This window comes from Neofelis nebulosa, chromosome 9 (assembly GCF_028018385.1).
Source record: "Neofelis nebulosa isolate mNeoNeb1 chromosome 9, mNeoNeb1.pri, whole genome shotgun sequence".
In the NCBI taxonomy this organism is placed as follows: domain Eukaryota; kingdom Metazoa; phylum Chordata; class Mammalia; order Carnivora; family Felidae; genus Neofelis; species Neofelis nebulosa.
Window position 1 is genome coordinate 31,211,853 of NC_080790.1, and position 18,897 is coordinate 31,230,749.

The 18,897-nt window shown below is 42.0% G+C and overlaps 1 protein-coding gene across 6 annotated transcripts in view; it reads left to right on the forward strand.

Annotated features, from left to right (window-relative positions):
- The window catches only part of RMDN2 (regulator of microtubule dynamics 2), an 80,417-nt gene extending 62,896 nt beyond the window's left edge, over positions 1-17,521 (forward strand). For 5 of the 6 annotated variants that reach the window (XM_058683070.1, XM_058683069.1, XM_058683068.1 and 2 more), the window contains 3 exons: positions 6,286-6,339; positions 6,428-6,508; positions 17,149-17,521. In XM_058683070.1, the coding sequence (XP_058539053.1) occupies positions 6,286-6,339; positions 6,428-6,508; positions 17,149-17,202 (189 nt within the window). In that variant the 3' untranslated portion in view covers positions 17,203-17,521. Of the gene's footprint in view, positions 1-6,285; positions 6,340-6,427; positions 6,509-12,065 lie in introns of all 6 variants that reach the window. The other variant, XM_058683067.1, reaches the window with a different exon arrangement.
- Positions 17,522-18,897: the final 1,376 nt, after the last annotated feature.

Genomic DNA, 18,897 nt, shown 5'->3' on the forward strand with positions numbered 1-18,897 from the left:
TCTCAGTTCTGGAGAGATGTAGAGCATTAGCTTTAGAATCAGTTTGAGATCTGGGCCTCTCCCTGTCCCTGTGACCTGGCCGTGTTTCTTTATTTCTCCTAATCTTAAATTCTTCATCTGTGAAGCAGATGAATACCTACTTTATATGATTTGTGGTACAATTCATCAAATAATGCTTGTAATTTTCTTGGCCCAGAACCTCGCACATTAACTACTCTAACTACACATAAACATTCACTGCTATTATTTTGCTCTTATAACTGGTGAAATCTTATCCCCCACAGCATCACAGCAACCCAGGGAGGTGATTTTAGATCAGGAGTCATCTGTGAATCCTCTGTGGGAATTCTTTCAAACTATAGCATGCTTCCCACCTCATCCAAAATTCTGGCATAATTCCCTCGGGCAGTGGTTCTCACCCCTGGCTGTACATTAGAATCATCTGGAGAGCTGAGACTGAGCCTTGCATGGAGTCCACGCTGTCAGCACAGAGCCTGTTTGGGATTCTCTCTCTCCCTCTCTCTCTGCCCCTCCCCAACATGCTCGCTCTCTCTCTTTCTCTCTCTCAAATAATAAGTGGGTGAACTTTGAAAAAAAAATGCCAGCCCAGACCATGACCCAGACTAATTATTTCAGAATCTTTGAATATATTAAGATATAGTTTATATTCAATAAAATGCACCCATTTTATTTATTTATTTTTTTTATTTAAAAAAAATTTTTTTTTTCAACGTTTTTTATTTATTTTTGGGACAGAGAGAGACAGACAGAGCATGAACGGGGGAGGGACAGAGAGAGGGAGACACAGAATCGGAAACAGGCTCCAGGCTCCGAGCCATCAGCCCAGAGCCCGACACGGGGCTCGAACTCACGGACCGCGAGATCGTGACCTGGCTGAAGTCGGACGCTTAACCGACTGCGCCACCCAGGCGCCCCAAAATGCACCCATTTTAAGTGTGCAGTTCATTGAAGCTTGGCAAATTAATACACTCAGGTAACCACCACCATTTTAAGATTTAGAACATTTCCATCACTTTCAAGAGTTCTCTTTGCCCCTCTGCTGTCAATTTCCCTCAGCCCCTGCCCCAGGCAACCACTGATCTGCTTTTCTGTTTTTTTGGCCTATTCTAAAAGTTTATATAAATGGAATCATTGAGCTTTTACTTTGTGTATCTGGCTTCCTTTGCTCAGCATAATGTTTTGAGATTCATTCATTTCATCGGTGTATCCATAGTTCCTTTTTACTGCCTTGTAATATTCCATTTTGTGGATATACCACAGTCTGCTTATGCATTTGCCCATTGGTGGACATTTGCGTTGTGTCCAATTTGAGGCTATTATTACTAAAGCTTCAATGAACATTCATATGCAAGCTTTTGTGTAGACATGTTTTTAATTTTCTTTGGTAAGTACCTAGAAATGGAATTATTGGGTCACAACAAAGTGTTTTTAAAGCCTGATCAGTGTTTTTAAAGCTCTCAGAGCTATTCCTGTGCAGCCCATGGCGTGGTTGAGAGCCTGAAATCAGTGCCTGGGTGTGTGTAGTAGATAACAGGTGTGGCAGTGTTGGGGGATAGACGGACGGGCCTGATCTCACTCACTCTTTGCAACATAAGACCTCTGGATCTCCCTGAGTGGTTTTACCACCTGCAGAGCCTTCTTCTATGCCCTGATATGGTGGAGGGCTATGGCTTGAGTTTCTGAGATGTTTTTAAAACAATGCTAGCTTATTCAGTAATGTTTATTAAGCACATACCTAGTACCAGCATGGCAAATGTAGGGAATGCAGAAATGACCAATGCAGCTCCTGTCTCCAGGGAACTTGTACAGCCAAGACCAAGTAAACAGCTACAATATTCTCTGCCAGGTATTATTATAGGGTGTTCTAAGAGCCTAGCTAGGAACTGCTTCTTAACTAGAACATTCTACTGAACATTAGGTACTTACTTAAATAACTACCTTCCTTGTTATTTAGGCAAGCCCTTTGGTAAAAAGTTAGAATCTGCTCCATTTTAGGAAGTTGGTGTTGTTAGTAGCCTATGTACCTTTGGTGGCTTCTTTTTTTTTTTTTTTTTAACCATGAGCACAAAAAGAAAGAGATGTTCTGATTTATAATCAGGATGGCTAATTAAACATAAGTGCTAAGGTATATATGCAGGATTAAAATGCCAATATTAAAGAAATAAGCAATCCCTATCAAAATAACACCAGCATTCTTCACAGAGCTAGAGCAAACAATCCTAAAATTTGTATGGAACCACAAAAGACCCCAAATAGCCAAAGCAATCTTGAAAAAGAAAACCGAAGCTGGAGGCATCACACCCCCGGACTTCAAGCTTTATTACGAAGGTGTAATCATCAAGACAGTATGGTACTGGCACAAAAACAGACACTGAGATCAATGGAACAGAATAGAAAACCCAGAAATGGACCCACAAACATATGGCCAACTACTCTTTGACAAAGTAGGAAAGACTATCCAATGGAATAAGGACAGTCTCTTCAACAAATCATGTTGGGAAAACTGGACAGCGACATGCAGAAGATTGAACCTGGACCACTTTCTTACACCATATACAAAAATAAACTCAAAATAGATGAAAGACCTAAATGTAAGAGAGGAAGCCATCAAAATCCTAGAGGAGAGAGCAGGCAAAAACCTCTTTGACCTCGGCAGCAGCAATTTCTTACTCAGCACGTCTCCGGAGGCAAGGGAAACAAAAGCAAAATTGAACTATTGGGACCTCATCAAAATAAAAAGCTTCTGCACGGCGAAGGAAACAATCAGCAAAACTAAAAGGCAACCAATGGAATGGAAGAAGGTATTTGCAAATGACATAGTAGATAAAGGGTTAGTATACAAAATCTATAAAGAACTTATCAAACTCAACACCGCCCCCCCAAAAAAAAAAATCCAGTGAAGAAATGGGCAAAAGACATGAATAGACACTTCTCCAAAGAAGACATCCAGATGGCAGACAGACACATAAAAAAAAAATGTTCAACATCACTCATCATCCTGGAAACACAAATCAAAACCATAATGAGATACCACCTCACACCTGTCAGAATGGCTAACATTAACAACTCGGGCAACAACAGATGCGGAGAAAGAGGATCTCTTTTGCACTGCTGGTAGGAATGCAAACTGGTACACCCACTCGGGAAAACAGTATGGAGTTTCCTCAAAAAATTAAAAATAGAATTACTCTATGATCCACCAATTGCACTACTAGGTATCTATCCAAGGGATACAGGTGTGCTGTTTCGAAGGGGCACATGCACCCCTATATATGTAGCAGCACTATCAACAATAGCCAAAGTATGGAAAGAGCCCAAATGTCCATTGACGGATGAATGGATAAAGAAGATGTGGTATATATACATATATATATATATATATATATATATATATGTATATATACACACACACGCGCGCACGCAATGGAGTATTACTCGGCAATCAAAAAGAATGATCTTTCCATTTGCAACTATGTGGATGGAACTAGAGAGTATTATGCTAAGCAAAATTAGTCAGTCAGAGAAAGACAAATATCATATGACTTCACTCATATGAGGACTTTAAGACACAGAACAGATGAACATAAGGGAAGGGAAGCAAAAATAATATAAAAACAGGGAGGGGACAAAACATAAGAGACTCTTAAATATAGATAACAAGCAGAGGGTTGTGGGAGGGGGAAATGGGCTAAATGGGTAAGGGGCATTAAGGAATCTACTCCTGAAATCATTGTTGCGCTATATCCTAACTTTTATATAAATTAAAAAAATAATTAATTAACTAAAAAAAGAAATAAGCTGCTTATTCTCATATGTTGAAGCAAGTTTTATGAACAGGTTTTGGACAGAGCTGGGCAACTACTGGACGTAGAAGAACGTGCAACTGAACAAAGTTTAATCAAAGTCTTCCTTTTAGAGAGACTTAAAAAATGCACTTAGTAGACTTGAAGAGTAGAGATGGAAATGATTGGACAAGAGAGAACCAGCAGAACCAGAACTCATCAATACCATGGGTGGCTCTCTAGGCTTTTCCAGGCTCTGGCTAGGATTGAACTTGACAGTGTCCTCCCATCTGTTGGCAGCCTTGCTGTTTCACTAGCAAGTTCTTGGCCAGATCCACACACTGTTCATCTACTCGGTCCTAAAGAATAAACACCCAGTTTGACTCTCCAGCCCAAGACACTTTATCCTAGGAGCCTTCCCTTTTGGGTTTTGTAGAGTATATGCCCTTTACCAAAGATGTGAACTCCTCAGCCCCCTAAGTCTTGGATCCACCCAATAGTATCCATCTTTAAAATGCATGTATCCTTTGACTCAGCAATTCAACTTCCAGGAATCTCTTCTACAGACATAATCACACTTGTACACAAGTATACAGGAGAAAGTATTTCACTGATCATTATTGGTAACAGTAAAAAAATGTCTAAATGTGTCATAAAGAATGCTTAATTTAATTACGACATATGCGTAATATGAAATACACCTCTTAGGAACGAGGTAGATCTGTGTATGCAAACACAGAAATGTGTCTGTGATATGTTGTGGGAAAAAAAGTTTTGGACCAATATACAGAAATGGTCCCATATTCATTTTTTTCCAAAGTGAATTTTTTTTTTTTTTTTACTTGTGTATGCTTGATAAAGGGTCTGGTAAGATTCATGTCAAACTGTTTATAGTGGTTACCCCTGGGAGATGAGATTGAAATTGAAAATAAAGTCAGAACAAAGAAGCACTCACTTTTTAGTTTTGGAAATGTTCGTATCACTTGTATCTTGAAAAACATGCATATCTTTGTACATTTTTTAAAGTAACCTTCTTGGGGCTCCTGGAGGAAGTTAAGCATCCAACTCTTGGTTTCGGCTCAGGTTGTGATCTCACAGTTCGTGGGTTCAAGCCTTACATTGGGCTTTGCACTGACAGCACGGAGTCTGCTTGGGATTCTCTCTCTCCCTCTCTCTCTCTGCCCCTCCCCCTGCTCTCTCTCTCTCTCAAAATTATAAACATTAAAAAAAAAAAAAAGTAACCTTCGCTTGGGTTCTACGTCTCTCTGGGTTGGGTTCCAAGGTCAGATTGGGAGCTTATTTGCATTGGCCCTTAATACAGCAGCAGCTGACCGAAGATTGACTTAGGTTCTAAGAAGTGCTCTCTAGTAACAATGCCAGGCACCTGCAAGAATTCTTATTCACCAGAGATAGAGAAAGGGAACTGATGCATAAAAGTTTAGTAATGTGTGGGGTGCCTGGGTGACTCAGTCGGTGAAGCATCCGACTTCAGCTCAGGTCATGATCTTGTGGTTTGTGAGTTCGAACCCCCGCACTGGGTTCTGTGCTGACAGCTCAGAGCCTGGAGCCTGCTTTGGATTCTGTGTCTCCCTCTCTCTCTTGCTCCTCCCCTGCTCACACTCTCTCTCTCTGTCTCTCTCTCTCTCCCTCTCAAAAACAAATAAACATTAAAAAAAAGTTTAGTAGATGTGCATAAGAGTTTAGTAAAGTGCCTTCATAATACCCACTTATTAAAATTTGTAAGTAGGTCTGCTACTTGGACTAGTTGTTTCCCAGGTCTGTCTTTTCTTCAAAAATACTTGACGCGATGGACTTTAGATATTATTCAGCCCGTGGGATGTGTTGAAATCATAAGAAATCAAATACTAATGTGGTGGAGGATGTTTGTCATGGGATACCTATCATCCTCTAATCGTCTCCTAAGTAGACTAAATTGTATAGGACTTGTCTTGGGAGCATGTATTGCCAATTGTTTCTGTCCTCAAAAAGAAAAAAAGAGAAAGGATAGGTTATACAAAGGAATCCTGAAATCTTAAAGGATCTCATTGTTTCACAAGCTCTATGAACATAATAATAATAATCTCATTTTTTTTAATGTTTATTTATTTCTGAGACAGAGAGAGACAGAACATGAGTGTGGGAGGGGCAGAGAAAGAGGGAGACACAGAATCCGAAGCAGGCTCCAGGCTCCGAGCTGTCAGCACAGAGCCCGACGCGGGGCTCGAACCCACGAACTGTGAGATCATGCCCCGAGCCGAAGTCGGACGCTTAACCGACTGAGCCACCCAGGTGCCCCAATAATAATCTCATTTTAATGGATAATCTCAAAAGCTGTATTTCCACCATACTTGAATTGATCAAACGAGTCAGATGTAATACAACCAATCTAAATTTTTCAGACAACTTGGTTAATATCTGATTCTTTACTGGTTGTTATAATATTGCCCCATTTATTCTTTTTTCTGTTCTCTCTTAAAATCAGGTTGAAGAACTACACCCTGGTTTTTCTAAGTCCAATTACTTGTTCTTGGCCAAGGTAAGGAAGACCACTTGTTTTAAGATCACTTTGAATGCATTACATAAAAATGGGATTCCCTTTCACATTGTCGACTTTTCATTTCTAGTGTTACATCGATCTTGAACAAACAGATGATGCTGTGAAGTTTTGTAATTTGGCAGTATTGCTCCCTTGTGTTACCAAAGAGGTAAGTCCCAACAGGGACAGCGAAGGCTGTTATTTTCACCAGTACTTTTCTAGCTCCAGATAGGAACAGCTGGCTTAGGTGCGTCTGGATTTTTCTTCCATACTAAAACATTTGGGATTTCACTGGGATTGAACATGTGCTGTGAGGTTTTTAGAATTGCTGTGGGTAACCCTTCACCAGCAGACTCCCTGTCTCTTTAAGGGACACACAAATCATGGGCTAGCAGTTAAAATATACTGATGCTTGTTAAGCATTAGACCGCAAGAAGACGGTCCAGGGGTCTGCCGTCTTCAGTCTTCTGCTCACAGTAGGGTGTGATTATCCTCTACCGTGAAGAAGCTTAAAAATGATGCCTTGACATTTTCTTGGTCTTTGAATGCCTACCGCTAACGAAGAAGAAACTATCCCGTTGCTTCTTGCCCTTTTATTCACTAATTCAGGATTCTGGATGTGCTCTGTTTTAGGAATTTCAGAGTTAATGGCCCAGTCTGTGTTGCTGTGAGCCGTATATTGGTATTGTAGGAATACAAGGAAATAGATCAGTGTTTTCCTGCTCCCTTCTCGTACCGCCGCACATTACCGTCCTCTGAATCACAGTGGAAAGAAATGCCTCAGAAAGGAGCATCCCTTGTCTTCTCTGCGGAAGCAAAACCAGCTCCGATGGTTGTTGTGAACCTCAAATATAGACACGCCCACAGCTCTCTAGCAGCTCACAGCCCTGGGAGAGAATATAAGCCATATACCCAAGTAACTGTAGCCCAGGGTGGAAAGCCTGAAGTGCTCAGAGAGGGGCAAATAACTGGTGATGGAAATAGTGGAAAGGGAGAAATTATTTTCACCTGGAAGAGATCCGGTAGCATCAGAGGTGGACTTTGAGAGTGTACGTAAGGTGGAGGTGAGAGTGAAGTGCCTCGCAGGCGGTGAACAAAGGCACAGAGGTGGAAAAGCGGAGATTTGTTTGCCTGGAGGGGGAGGGGCAGGGGTGTTCAGCGCAGTCCTGGGAAACAAGGAAGAAAGGGGGGAGCATAATAAGACCTGCCGGGAACTTCAGGGTTCAGGGATGCCTCCGTCTTTAAACAGGGCTGCTCAGGCCTCACTGCGCCTTGCTGGCAACCACCTGCGCAAGGTCTCGGACGGCTTACGTTTGGGCTTTCCTGCGGGGTTGATTGTCCTTCTTACTCCGATCCCTCACTTGGTCGAGGCGCACAACAGCCTAGGCTCAGGAGCGGCACTTCTCCGGAAGACACTTTGTGCAATTGTTTGGGCAGAAAACAGATTTTGTCCCTCTGGTTGCTTGCTCCATAGAGGTGGTGGGGACCCTACCAACTTTTCCATCTGTCCTGAATGATGTTTCAAGTTATATGCAGTCATTTAAAACTGAGGGTCTGTGCATTCTTTTTAGAATTTGAGATTAGCGTACAGTATGATAGTAAGGCATAATACCTGGTTTGACGTGCAAATAGTTGTGCACGATATCCAGAGGTGTCACACAAGGGCTAAATATCAATGACTCCCCCCCAGAGTTTGGTCCTTGGTCCCTAAGTCTCCCCTCTCCTCGCCTCCCCTCCGCTCTCCTTCCCTCCTCTCTTTTCCTCTCCTCTCTCCTCCTTCCTGCCCCACAAACCTATGGTCCATGGCTTCGGATGCTATCTACCTGCCAGGAGTCCTCAAATTCGTATCTCTAGACCTCCCTTCTGAGCCCTAAGACCTGAGTATCCAACTTCCTACTTGACATCTGTACCGAGATGTTTCGCAGACATCTCAAACTCAACTCGTCATTGGGCCTTTGGATCTGGTCTTTTCCAACTTCCTCTCTAGTAAATGACACATCTGTCCATCAGTTGAGAATCATCTCCCTCAGCCCCCGACACAGACATCCACCCACTCACCAAGTCTCAGTCTTCCTCTTCTAAAGCATGCCTTGAGCTAGCCAACTGCCCTCTCACTCGACTGCTACCATTCCAAGCAGGAAACCACCCGAGTTCACTGGAACTATGACGTGGGAACCTCCCACTGGTCTTTGGCTTTCTTCCTTCCACCAGGCCATTCTTGGCTCTCAGTAGCAGCAAAGGAACAGATTGAGTAAACCTCAATATGTCACTTCTTACTTGAAACCCTTTGCTTTGGGGATAAAGTCCTAAATGTTTAGCATGTCCTTCAAGGCTCTGATCTCTGTTGCCCACTCCCCCCACCTCTGCACTATGCCTTTCCCTGCTTCACACCCTCGGGACCTGTTCTTGCCTCTTCCTGAAACACTCTCACCCAAGTCCTCCACTCCCTTCCCCTGCTTTATTCCTACTCACCCTTCAGGCCTCACCATAAATGTCATTTCTTTAGGAAAGACTTCCTTGCCACTCCCAGGCAAGAAAGTACCTCGTACTTTTCCTTCACATCATCTAGCATGGTTTGTGGTTGTATAATTGTTTGTGTGATTCTCTCAGGAAAGTCACAGCTAAGTGTGTTTCATTCACCCCTCTATTCCCAATGCCAACTATCATGCCTGGCATGTAATAAGCACCCATAAGTACTGATAGGAAAAATCAGAAGACTCATAGCATAAAAATAAAAAGCTGGGCACTGTGGAAATATTTAGGTAATAAGCAAAATAGCATTAATAAGTATTTCCTATGTTACTTATTTTTCCAATGACGTTTCCATTTATATTTTCTAGGAGGTTTTGTTTTGTTTTGTTGTTTTGTTTTGTTTCGAGTAGTAAATGTAATGTCAGGAATATCAATTTTTTTCAATTAGAAAATAGACTGAGGAGAGTTATCTGTAGTCCCCCTATCTCTGTAAGTTTTTCCAGATTGAAATATACCCACCCCATTAGTGATTTTGCTGACAAGTCTGTTCATTTCCAAAATGTCCAGCAGAGCCACTAATAACAGTGAAGGCAACCCAGCCATCAGTTTTCCCTCTGTCATGTGAACCTGCCTGACATACCTGCTTTCTCGTGGCACTTGTAACCTCTTCCTGACATTGGAGTCGTTTGTGATGTCTTCTGCCCCTTCCAGGGAGCTCTGAGCTCACCACACTGCACTTGACGTTGGGAATGTCAGCCCTTGGGCTCTAGGGCCCAGATTCCTGCATGTGAGCAACTTTACATCCCCAGAACTTGAAACTACAGTATTTTATTATTCACGTGGCCTTTTCTTGACTCTAGGAAGGTCACCTCGGGTCCTGAGAAACGTTCCACTTTAAAAATTTTTTTTAAGTTTATTTACTTATTTTGAGAGAGACAGAGACAGCACAAATGGGGGAGGGGCAGACAGAGAGAGGGAGAGAGAGAAACCCAAGCAGGCTCTATGCTGTCAGCTTAGAGCCCGACGTGGGGCTCGAACCCACAAAACATGAGATCATGACCTGAGCCGAAAATGGGAGTCAGATGCTCAACCGACTGAGCCACCCAGGAGCCCCAGAAACGTTCCACTTTTAAACTGAAAAAGGATTCCTGTGTCGAAGGCAGTGTGAGAATGCTTGATGAAGGAAATCATGACCACTCTGGCAGCCTGGGAGTTGTTTGCCTAGACAAAGTATCCAAGTTACTGACCTGGGGCAGGCTGCCAAAGTTCGGTGCAGGAAGCATTATGTAATCTTTTGTTTTACGGCGAGGGATGTGCGAGGGATGTGCTAATTTGGTAAAGAAAAAAACTTTTGAAATTGTTGTCACATTTTGAAGTGACATTAATTGCCCTTCTAAGACAAACTCTTGTAGGATAGGAAATAAACTATACCGGGAACAGTGTCAGGAAGAGAAGGACTCCGGGAGTGTTCAATGTAAAGAACACGTCTTCCTGGCTAACAAGTTGTGTAGTTGGCTTTAAAGTTAACCTGTTGTTTAAAATCCTGGGCTGTTATTTCCATCCTGTTATATAAATGGAGAATCATCCCTCTCATTAGTAACCACTCTTAGTAATAAAATCCTAATCGTGCTTTTAATTTTCTGTCTTAAGACCTCATATTTGATTTTTTTTTTTTAACATTTATTGTTGAGAGACAAAGACAGACAGAGCATGAGCGGGGGAGGGGCAGAGAGAGGGAGACACAGAATCCAAAGCAGGCTCCAGGGTCTGAGCTGTCAGCACAGAGCCCCACACGGGATCAAACCCACAGACCACAGATCATGACCTGAGCCGAAGTCAGAGGCTCAACCGACTGAGCCACCCAGGCGTCCCTCATATTTGATTTTTTTTTAAATTAAGACATTGGTTTCTCAGATAAGTTTATAAGCTATAATTAGTCCACAGATGTGCAGCCTGCCTTCCAGCTGAGGGAATGCTACAGCTCAGAGTATGAGTAGGGTCAGTTACTGAAACCCAGCAATATTGCCCACGGTCTCATTTGTTAGAAATTCTTATTTGCCTCTTTATTTCTGGTTTGAACTTATTTTCTGGGCCTGGAGAATTCATTCTTCCTGGTGCATTTTAAAAGAAATTAGGGGTACCTGGATGGCTCAGCTGGTTAAGCGTCCAACTTTGGCTTAGGTCATGATCTCACAGTTCATGGGTTCAAGCCCCACATCGGGCTCTCTGCTATCAGTGTGGAGCCCGCTTTGGATCCTGTCTCCCTCTCTCTCTGTCCCTCCCCTGCTTGAGCTCTCTCTCTCTCTCAAAAATAAATATTTTGGGGAGCTCTTGGGTGATTCAGTCGGTTAAGCGTCCAACTTCGGCTCAAGTCATGATCTCACGGTTCATGAGTTTGAGCCCTGCGTCAGGGTCTGTGCTGACGGCTCAGAGCCTGGAGCCTGCTTTAGATTCTGCCTCTGTCTCTCTGCCCCTCCCCTACTTGCTCTCTGTCTCTCTGTCTCTCTCTCAAATATAAAAAATAAAATATAAAAAAATAAATATTTTTTAAAAAGGAAATGAATAAGGCCACTAAAGAAGGGACACACTTTTCCTACTCTCTGAAGAGACATTTTCATGAGTTGCAGGCAGGGACTGTTACTCTGTTTACAACCCCCTATTTCCACTCTTTGGGTTCTAACCTTTTATTGGCAGTCCAAAATATATTACTTGTTAAGCTTTCTTGATATATAATGGCCTTGCTTATATTTCTTAGGTTGATCTTAAAAGCACCTTAAAGAAGTTTCTTAGACCTCTTTTTTTTTGATGTTTATTTTATTTATTTTGAGAGAGAGAGAAAGAGAGAATCCCAAGCAAGCTCCATGTTCTTGCAGAGCCCTACATGGGGCTCAATCTCACAACTGTGAGATCATGACCTGAGCCCAAATCAGGAGTTGGATGCTTAACCAACTGAGCTACCCAGGCGTTGCTCTTAGACCTCCTTTAATAATATTCTTAAAATATCTGGTGACACGGCATCAGTCTGGGATCAGTCATTCTTACCCAGCACTCAGTCTAGTCAGGTTGATGTTTGATAATCATCACGCACATGCCAGGAGTGTAACCATTTAATATAAGTAAGTCTCTCTCTTACTTATCCAAAGCCTTTGGCGGAGAGTATTGATATATTTTCCCTCATGTGCCTCTTTTTTGTGGCACTTGTAACCTCTTCCTGGCATGATAGTTACTTGTGACATGTCTTATGTCCCTTCCAGGGAGCCCTAAGCTCGTCACACTGCACTTGGTATTGAGAGTGTCAGCCCTTGGGCTCCAGGGCCTAGATTCATGCATGTGAGCAGCTTTGTATCCCCGGAATTTGAAACTGCAGTGTTCTCAATGGAGAGAAAGTGTGCTGCTTCAGCAGAAAGGTTTGGATAGTGTGAATCTGGAGAAGGAAGGAATACCCTGAATTCAAAACCATAACCTGAGTCCTTAGAAGATGACATTTGAGCAAATGTGGACAATATATCGAGTGCTTGAAACACAGTGAAGCCCTCAGAGTTGATCAGATGCCTGTGCAGTTGACATGCTATGAAGAAAAATGCTTACACGGAGGAGAGTATCACACCATGTGAGTGTAACCAATGCGGCAGAGACTTTATTTGGAGACCATCGTTGAAGGATCAGCATAGAATTCGTATGTAGAAAAATGAAGAGACGAGTGGATGCAGGCACGCCTTTCACGTCCTCTCCTGTCCCCGTTAGTAGGAGAGATTTCACACTGGAGAGGAGCTCTTTGAGAATGGGGAAATACCCACAGCTCAACTGATTCAGCATGTGTTAACTGGAAAGAAACCCTACCAATGTAACGAACGTGGCACACACTTCAGCCCGAGAGCTAACTTCTGTTCACAGCAGAGAATTCACACAGGAGGAAAACCCTTTGCCTATAATCAGAGCAGAAATACCTCCAGTAACGACTCATCCTTGAAACAGCCTGAGTGAATTCACATGGCAGAGAAACTACACGAATGTCATCTATGTGGTAAAGCCCTTAGCTGATGTTCTAACCTTAGCCATCATGAGAATACACGCCAGAGCAAAACCCTATAAATGTAATGAATGGAGAAGAACCTTCAGCCTCAACTTTAACCTTTATAGACACAAGAGTTCCCACAGGGGAGAAACTCTGTCACCTTCAGCCAAATCTCAAGGCTTCAAATGCACAGAACACTGAGCAAACCAAGCAGGAAGGGAGCAAGTCTTTACCAGGAGGAGGAAGCCATTTGGGAAATACTAGATGATTCATGTTAGAGAAGCAATTCAATGAAATGAACATGAGAACCCTTTCCTCGTAGAGCAACATTACAGGGCATGTGAGGATTGTCACTGTATAGGACACTCTCAGTATCATGATGGAAAGAAAGACTTCCGTGATCACATATACCTTAGTCAGCCTTAAAATGCTCACACTGGGAAGTCTCCCAGGCTTCAAGTCAAAGTAGAAATGCCTTTATCTACAATTTATATAAGAAAACTCATACTGGAAAACGAAACTATCAAGAACCCTTTAGAACACAATTCAGTCTATAATTTAGACTTTTGGCAAATGACATATCACTGAAAATAAACGTAGTAGAAAGATGTACCGTGATGCATTCTTGGAAATGTTGAATGCAGAATTTGTAAGCTGTAATAGGCAATAAGATAACCTCTCCTCAGTAGATTAATAAAAGTTGTTGGTAAAAAATCTAACGCATTGGCATTTGTCTTTAAAAAAATAATGAAACGTTATGCTGAGTATTGGGGCCATTTTTCCTTTATTACATCACTGTCGAAAGCTGATCAGCTTCTATTCTTTTTGCAGCTCTCAACATATTTCCAAAAACTTCGTTCAATCAGAAAACAACTTTTAATGTAACTGAAAAAAAACTGTAGAATACAAAATAATGTGTTCTAATGATGATATTAGTGTTGAAATATGTTATCTACATGGCAAGGGCGAATGGAGACCTGGACAATTAAACACACACTTTGCAAGTAATTCACATGGTCTCAGGTGATACTGATGCAGGTGGCAGACATGCCCTATTTTATGAAACGCTAAAAACAGACAAAGGCTTGGAATGGAAAAATAGGCCTAAAAGCGTCGAATCAAATAACAATATGGCTGAAACGTTGGGCACGAGAGGGAAAGAAGAGATGAGAGCCTTGTGTCTTTTTCTTAAAGGCAGGGAAAAACCATTACAGGGTCTTAAGCAACAAGTGACAAATGAGATTTTGGGGCGGGCACACTGGCTACCCTGTGGGGACTGACTTGGCTTGGAGGGAAGCAAAACTAGAAGAAGGAGTAGCATTTGATTAACTACAGCAAGTAGCACAGAGCTGAGCCACTGATGCCGACTAAGATGATGACAGTGAGCAGTGAGCGGAGATACACAGACTTAACGGATTCATGGCTGGTGTTCTCTACAAGACTTACAAATTGAATATCTCGAAGGTGGAGGACTCAAGAATGAGATCGGGGTTCCTGGCTTTAGAGACGGACCAGGGTAGATGGAGGTACCCTTTAAGGACCCGGGGAGCATTGGAGAACCAGATTTGGTAGAGAAGGTGAGCTCAGGTATAGACATTCTGAGTTTGTGAGATTTTCAAATCCATAAACTGATTTTATATTTGCCACATAAATGATGTCTGAAGCCACAAGGTGGCAGAGGTCACCCAGTGAAGTTATGTAGTGTTTGAAAGGCAGCAGGCAGAGGATCAGCTTTGAGAAACAGCAGCATAATGGAAGGGGAGGAGGAAAAGGAAGCTACAAGGGAGACCAGCAGAAGTGACCCCACAAGACAGGGCCTCAGAAGCCAAAGGATGGTGGAAGTGGTCACCTCTGTCAGAAACCCTGGAGAAGTCAGGACTGGAATGAGCTGAGTTCAATGATGTCTGTGTCACTGGTGATCTTAACCCAGACTGTTGTCAGTGGAACGATAGCCGCAGAGACGGTGCAGAGCACTGAGACAACGCGGTCGGTGCTGGTAGATGCACTTCCAACAATTTGATGGGGAAGAGAGGAGAAGTGGTGCCAGAGGTGAGAAATCGTTGTGTTTTTTTAGATGGGAAATAGGGGAGCATATTTAAATGACGAGAAGGTCCGCAAAGAAGGAAGGATTCAAGAACGACCAAGGAGCGAGGACATAATTGGTAGAATAAGGGAGGCCCTGAGGAAGTCAGAAAGGCATCCAGAGCGCATCAGGGTTCTCTTTTTTTGTTGCCAACACAATAGAAAAGTTGATGGATTTGTGGACTTGGGGGTTTATAGAGACCCAGGGCAGGTGCCACAGAGGGGGAAAGGGCTTTTGTCTTTTAGTTCAAAGGTCGCTGGATATAGAGTCTAAAGTGGGTAGAAAACAAGTCAAGGCAAAACAAACAAACAAAAAAATAAGTCAAAGCAGGAGAAAGCTGGCAGAGAACAAGAAGGAAAGAAAATCTCTTAATAAATCTGTGGAAGTTGAAAAATTATTGTAATTGAGAGTAATTGGACAAATGACACGAAAAGACGGGCAGTTGTGTTCAGAGGGCAGGACGCCTGTTTCAGAGGTAGGGCAGTTGTAGGTCATGACAAAGCCCAGGGTCCACTCACCGGGGTGATGGGGGAGGGCATCGGAGGTGAGGAGGCTAACTCCAGGAAGGTGGGGTCCACGGTCCATGGGGACTAGGATGTCTCCAACAGCGATGGCAGGCCTTGGCGTGGAGAGTGACCCAGGTGCCAAAGTCATAAAAATCAAATGTAAAAGGAGAGTGACCAGGAGATTAACAGCTATAAGAAATGGCAGAGGACAATTATCCTCTTCCCCCAAAATATATTCTCAGCAAATGCATTGCTGGTTATACAAAAATGACTTCAAAACAAGTCCCCTAACAGGAGTGCCAGGGAGCTCTGTAGACATGTGTGAGAAAAAGAGGAAAAGTGGGAGGTTGACTCAAGGAGGGTGGTATTGGGGGGAGTACCCAATGAGGGTTGATGGTGGGAAGGGCAGATATTTGGGGCAATAACAGAGGGAAGCGTGTTTGGGGGTAGCGGCGTTAGCTGGCGTTTTGGGCTAAAAAACCTGCACATAACAAATAAATAAATAAAATGCTTGGATGGAAGCCCCGGGAACAAGGTACAACGGGAGGGGTGTTGTGTGTGTGGGTGTGGGTGTGGGTGTGCGGTGAGCGAATTCGCTGCCAGTTGAATTGGGGTGGGGGAGTGTGGGTGCGCGAGGACACATATTGCCAAGCTGTGATCTTAATTTTAAATCTTTCCTTCGGGTTTCTGCACGTTCTTTCCTTTAGGCATCTAGTTGAAATGATTCTCTCGCTTGTGTCATTATTCTGCAAGAAATTGATCCCTAAACATCGATTAATGGGAAATGTTACTGCTAATAGGTATCCCATTGAGGGACTTATCAGTGCCAGGCACTGAACTATCCCCAGGGTTACCAAGATAAACATGAATTACCAAGATAAACATATTTTTTATACGTTATTTTAAATAATCCATTAATCCCTTAAATTCATTAATCATAGTTTCTCGCAACCTTGAAGAAATACTGATTTGCTAGTAGGTAGACATCTGATCGACCAGACACTATGTTATGATTAAAACTATTGAAGAACTTCCAGGTTTGTTTGTTTGTTTGTTTAATCTAACAGCCACTTCCAAATATTATGTTGTTCATTTGTTCTCATCTATTTGTTTTAATTTGTTACATCCCTTAAATTCTTTCTAATTAGGTACTCAATAAATGTTAAATGCAAAAGTGCATAGGAGTACCCTGCCATCTAAATTTATTGCCACTGTTTCTAACCTCCACTCTTGTTTTAAAGAAATAACAAGTGGAATATATTAGACCATGTAGAAAACATATTATATGGTTTTTCACCTTTAATATAAACTACTTGATGACGTCAGTGATGAAATGTATAGCTAGCCTGGATCTTGCAGTGGAATCTCCAATTTCTTCCAATCCTGCTGCTGAGGCTAGGACTTCTTCCACATCATACAGCTGAATTAAAAAAAAAAAAACCAATGTTACCATTAACACCGTGGCGAGGGCCAATATGTCAGCTTACACCGAAGGATCTCTTCTTCTGGTATCCCACCCCTCCAGACCTGGCGGGGGAACAGCCTGGGAGTAGCTCTCTGCATTACACGTGGTCTCGGAGATCTGAATCATGCCTGGATCTCAGAAATCTGTAGTTTCCTTGTAATGGTCCCGCACAAAGTATCCCCTCGCTCAACCGAAGATTGTTTCAAAGTAGCTAGAGGAGCAGGATAAATGTGTGAAATTTCATTGTGTATTTGTATTTTCTTTATAGGATAAAGATGCACAGAAAGAAGTGAAAAAAATAAGCACTTCCTTGAAGAGGTAAATAAAAGAACTCACTCTTCAACAAATCAGATGTGGTCTACTAAACTTTGAGCTAATCCAAGTGGCGTTTTTTATTATCCCTTTTTCTTTTCTGATGTAAGGGTAATGTGCTCAGATTTGAAGGTAAAACCATGTTTCTGCAGCATGCATTCCACTAGTATCACTGCGAAACTAATAATGTTACTTGGAGAAGTCGATTTCGCATAATGTCAGTACAAAATGATCTTTAAACACGTATGATTTCTATTTTTCCTACCAATAAACTATAGTCTTCAGAATATTTCTTTAAATAAAATATTTAAGTCAATTCAATAAAATGACCTCTAGTGAGTGTCTGATTAATGCTTCAGTGGAGACTTGGCAAAACAAAATTTCATTAATGCGAATGAAAAACGGAAAAAAATAGGCAGAGGTCATGAACACATTGTTGACAGAAGAGGAAAAACAAAAGAGTAAATATATTGTAACCAGTAATCAGAAATGTGAATGAAATTACAGTAAGGTAATGTTTTAATATTAAATTAGCAAGGATTTTTTTTCTTTCAAGAAATATGCGGGGTGCCTGGGTGGCTCAGTCGGTTAAGCATCTGACTCTTGATTTCGCCTCAGGTCATGATCTCAACGGTTTGTGGGTTCAAGCCCTGCATTGGGCTCTGTGCTGACAGTGCAGAGCCTGCTTGGGATTCTCTCTCTCCCTCTGTCTGCCCCTTCCCTGCTTGTGCTCTGGCTCGCTCGCTCTCTCTCTCTCTCAAAATAAATAAATAAAACATGAAAAATACTTTAAAAATATTCAATGCTGATAATGATGGCACGAGTTGGAACATTCCCATACACAGCCGGTAGAAGGGTATTTTGACACAAACACTTTACCAAATGTTTGTGTCAAAATACCCTTAAAAATGTCCTGAGCCTTCAAGATGTATTGATTCTTTAATCTTGTAATGTCATTTCCGGGAAATAGTCCTAAGGAGAAAAGATATAATGATTTATGCACAAATGTTTATGACAGCATTATTTATTACAGTAGAACACTATGGCCAACAATAAGGAAGTGGTTAACCATATTGGAATATAACTACAGTAGGATATTATTTTGACGTTGAAAAAATTACAAAAATAGTGAATGCATAGAGCATTTTAAGTGCAAGTAAGAGGCAAAATAGTGTATACATCTGATCTCAACTATATGAAAATGTGCACAGAAAAGCATCTATTGGAAATACACTCAACTGGTAGTTCATATTTCTGTGGAGTTGTGTTTTATTTCTTATATTTCCCAAGTTTTAATAAACTAAAAGGATATTTTTTCCCATGGTACTTAGCAGTGATCTATAAAGATTCCTCACTACGCTTTAACCAGCCTCACCTTGGACATCAGGTCAAAATTTGAGTTTCCCGTTTGCTATCCCAAATATATGGGCACACACGTACATTTATACACTCAAAATTTCAAGCCCTGACCTAGATGCTGTTTAATCAAACTAAGCCAGTTCCTGCTTCTGGTCTTTTACAATGACCCATCGAGATACCTGAATCAGTTCAACTGCTCTTGCCCAATCTCTGAAACTACTAGCTAGAAGGGACAGGAGTCTGGCAGGTACCCCAACAGATTACACAGTGTCCATAAGGCTACCGATACCTCCGGCTTTCTCGAAACAGCTACAACAATGTGCCAGTTGAGACGGGCGAATGTCAC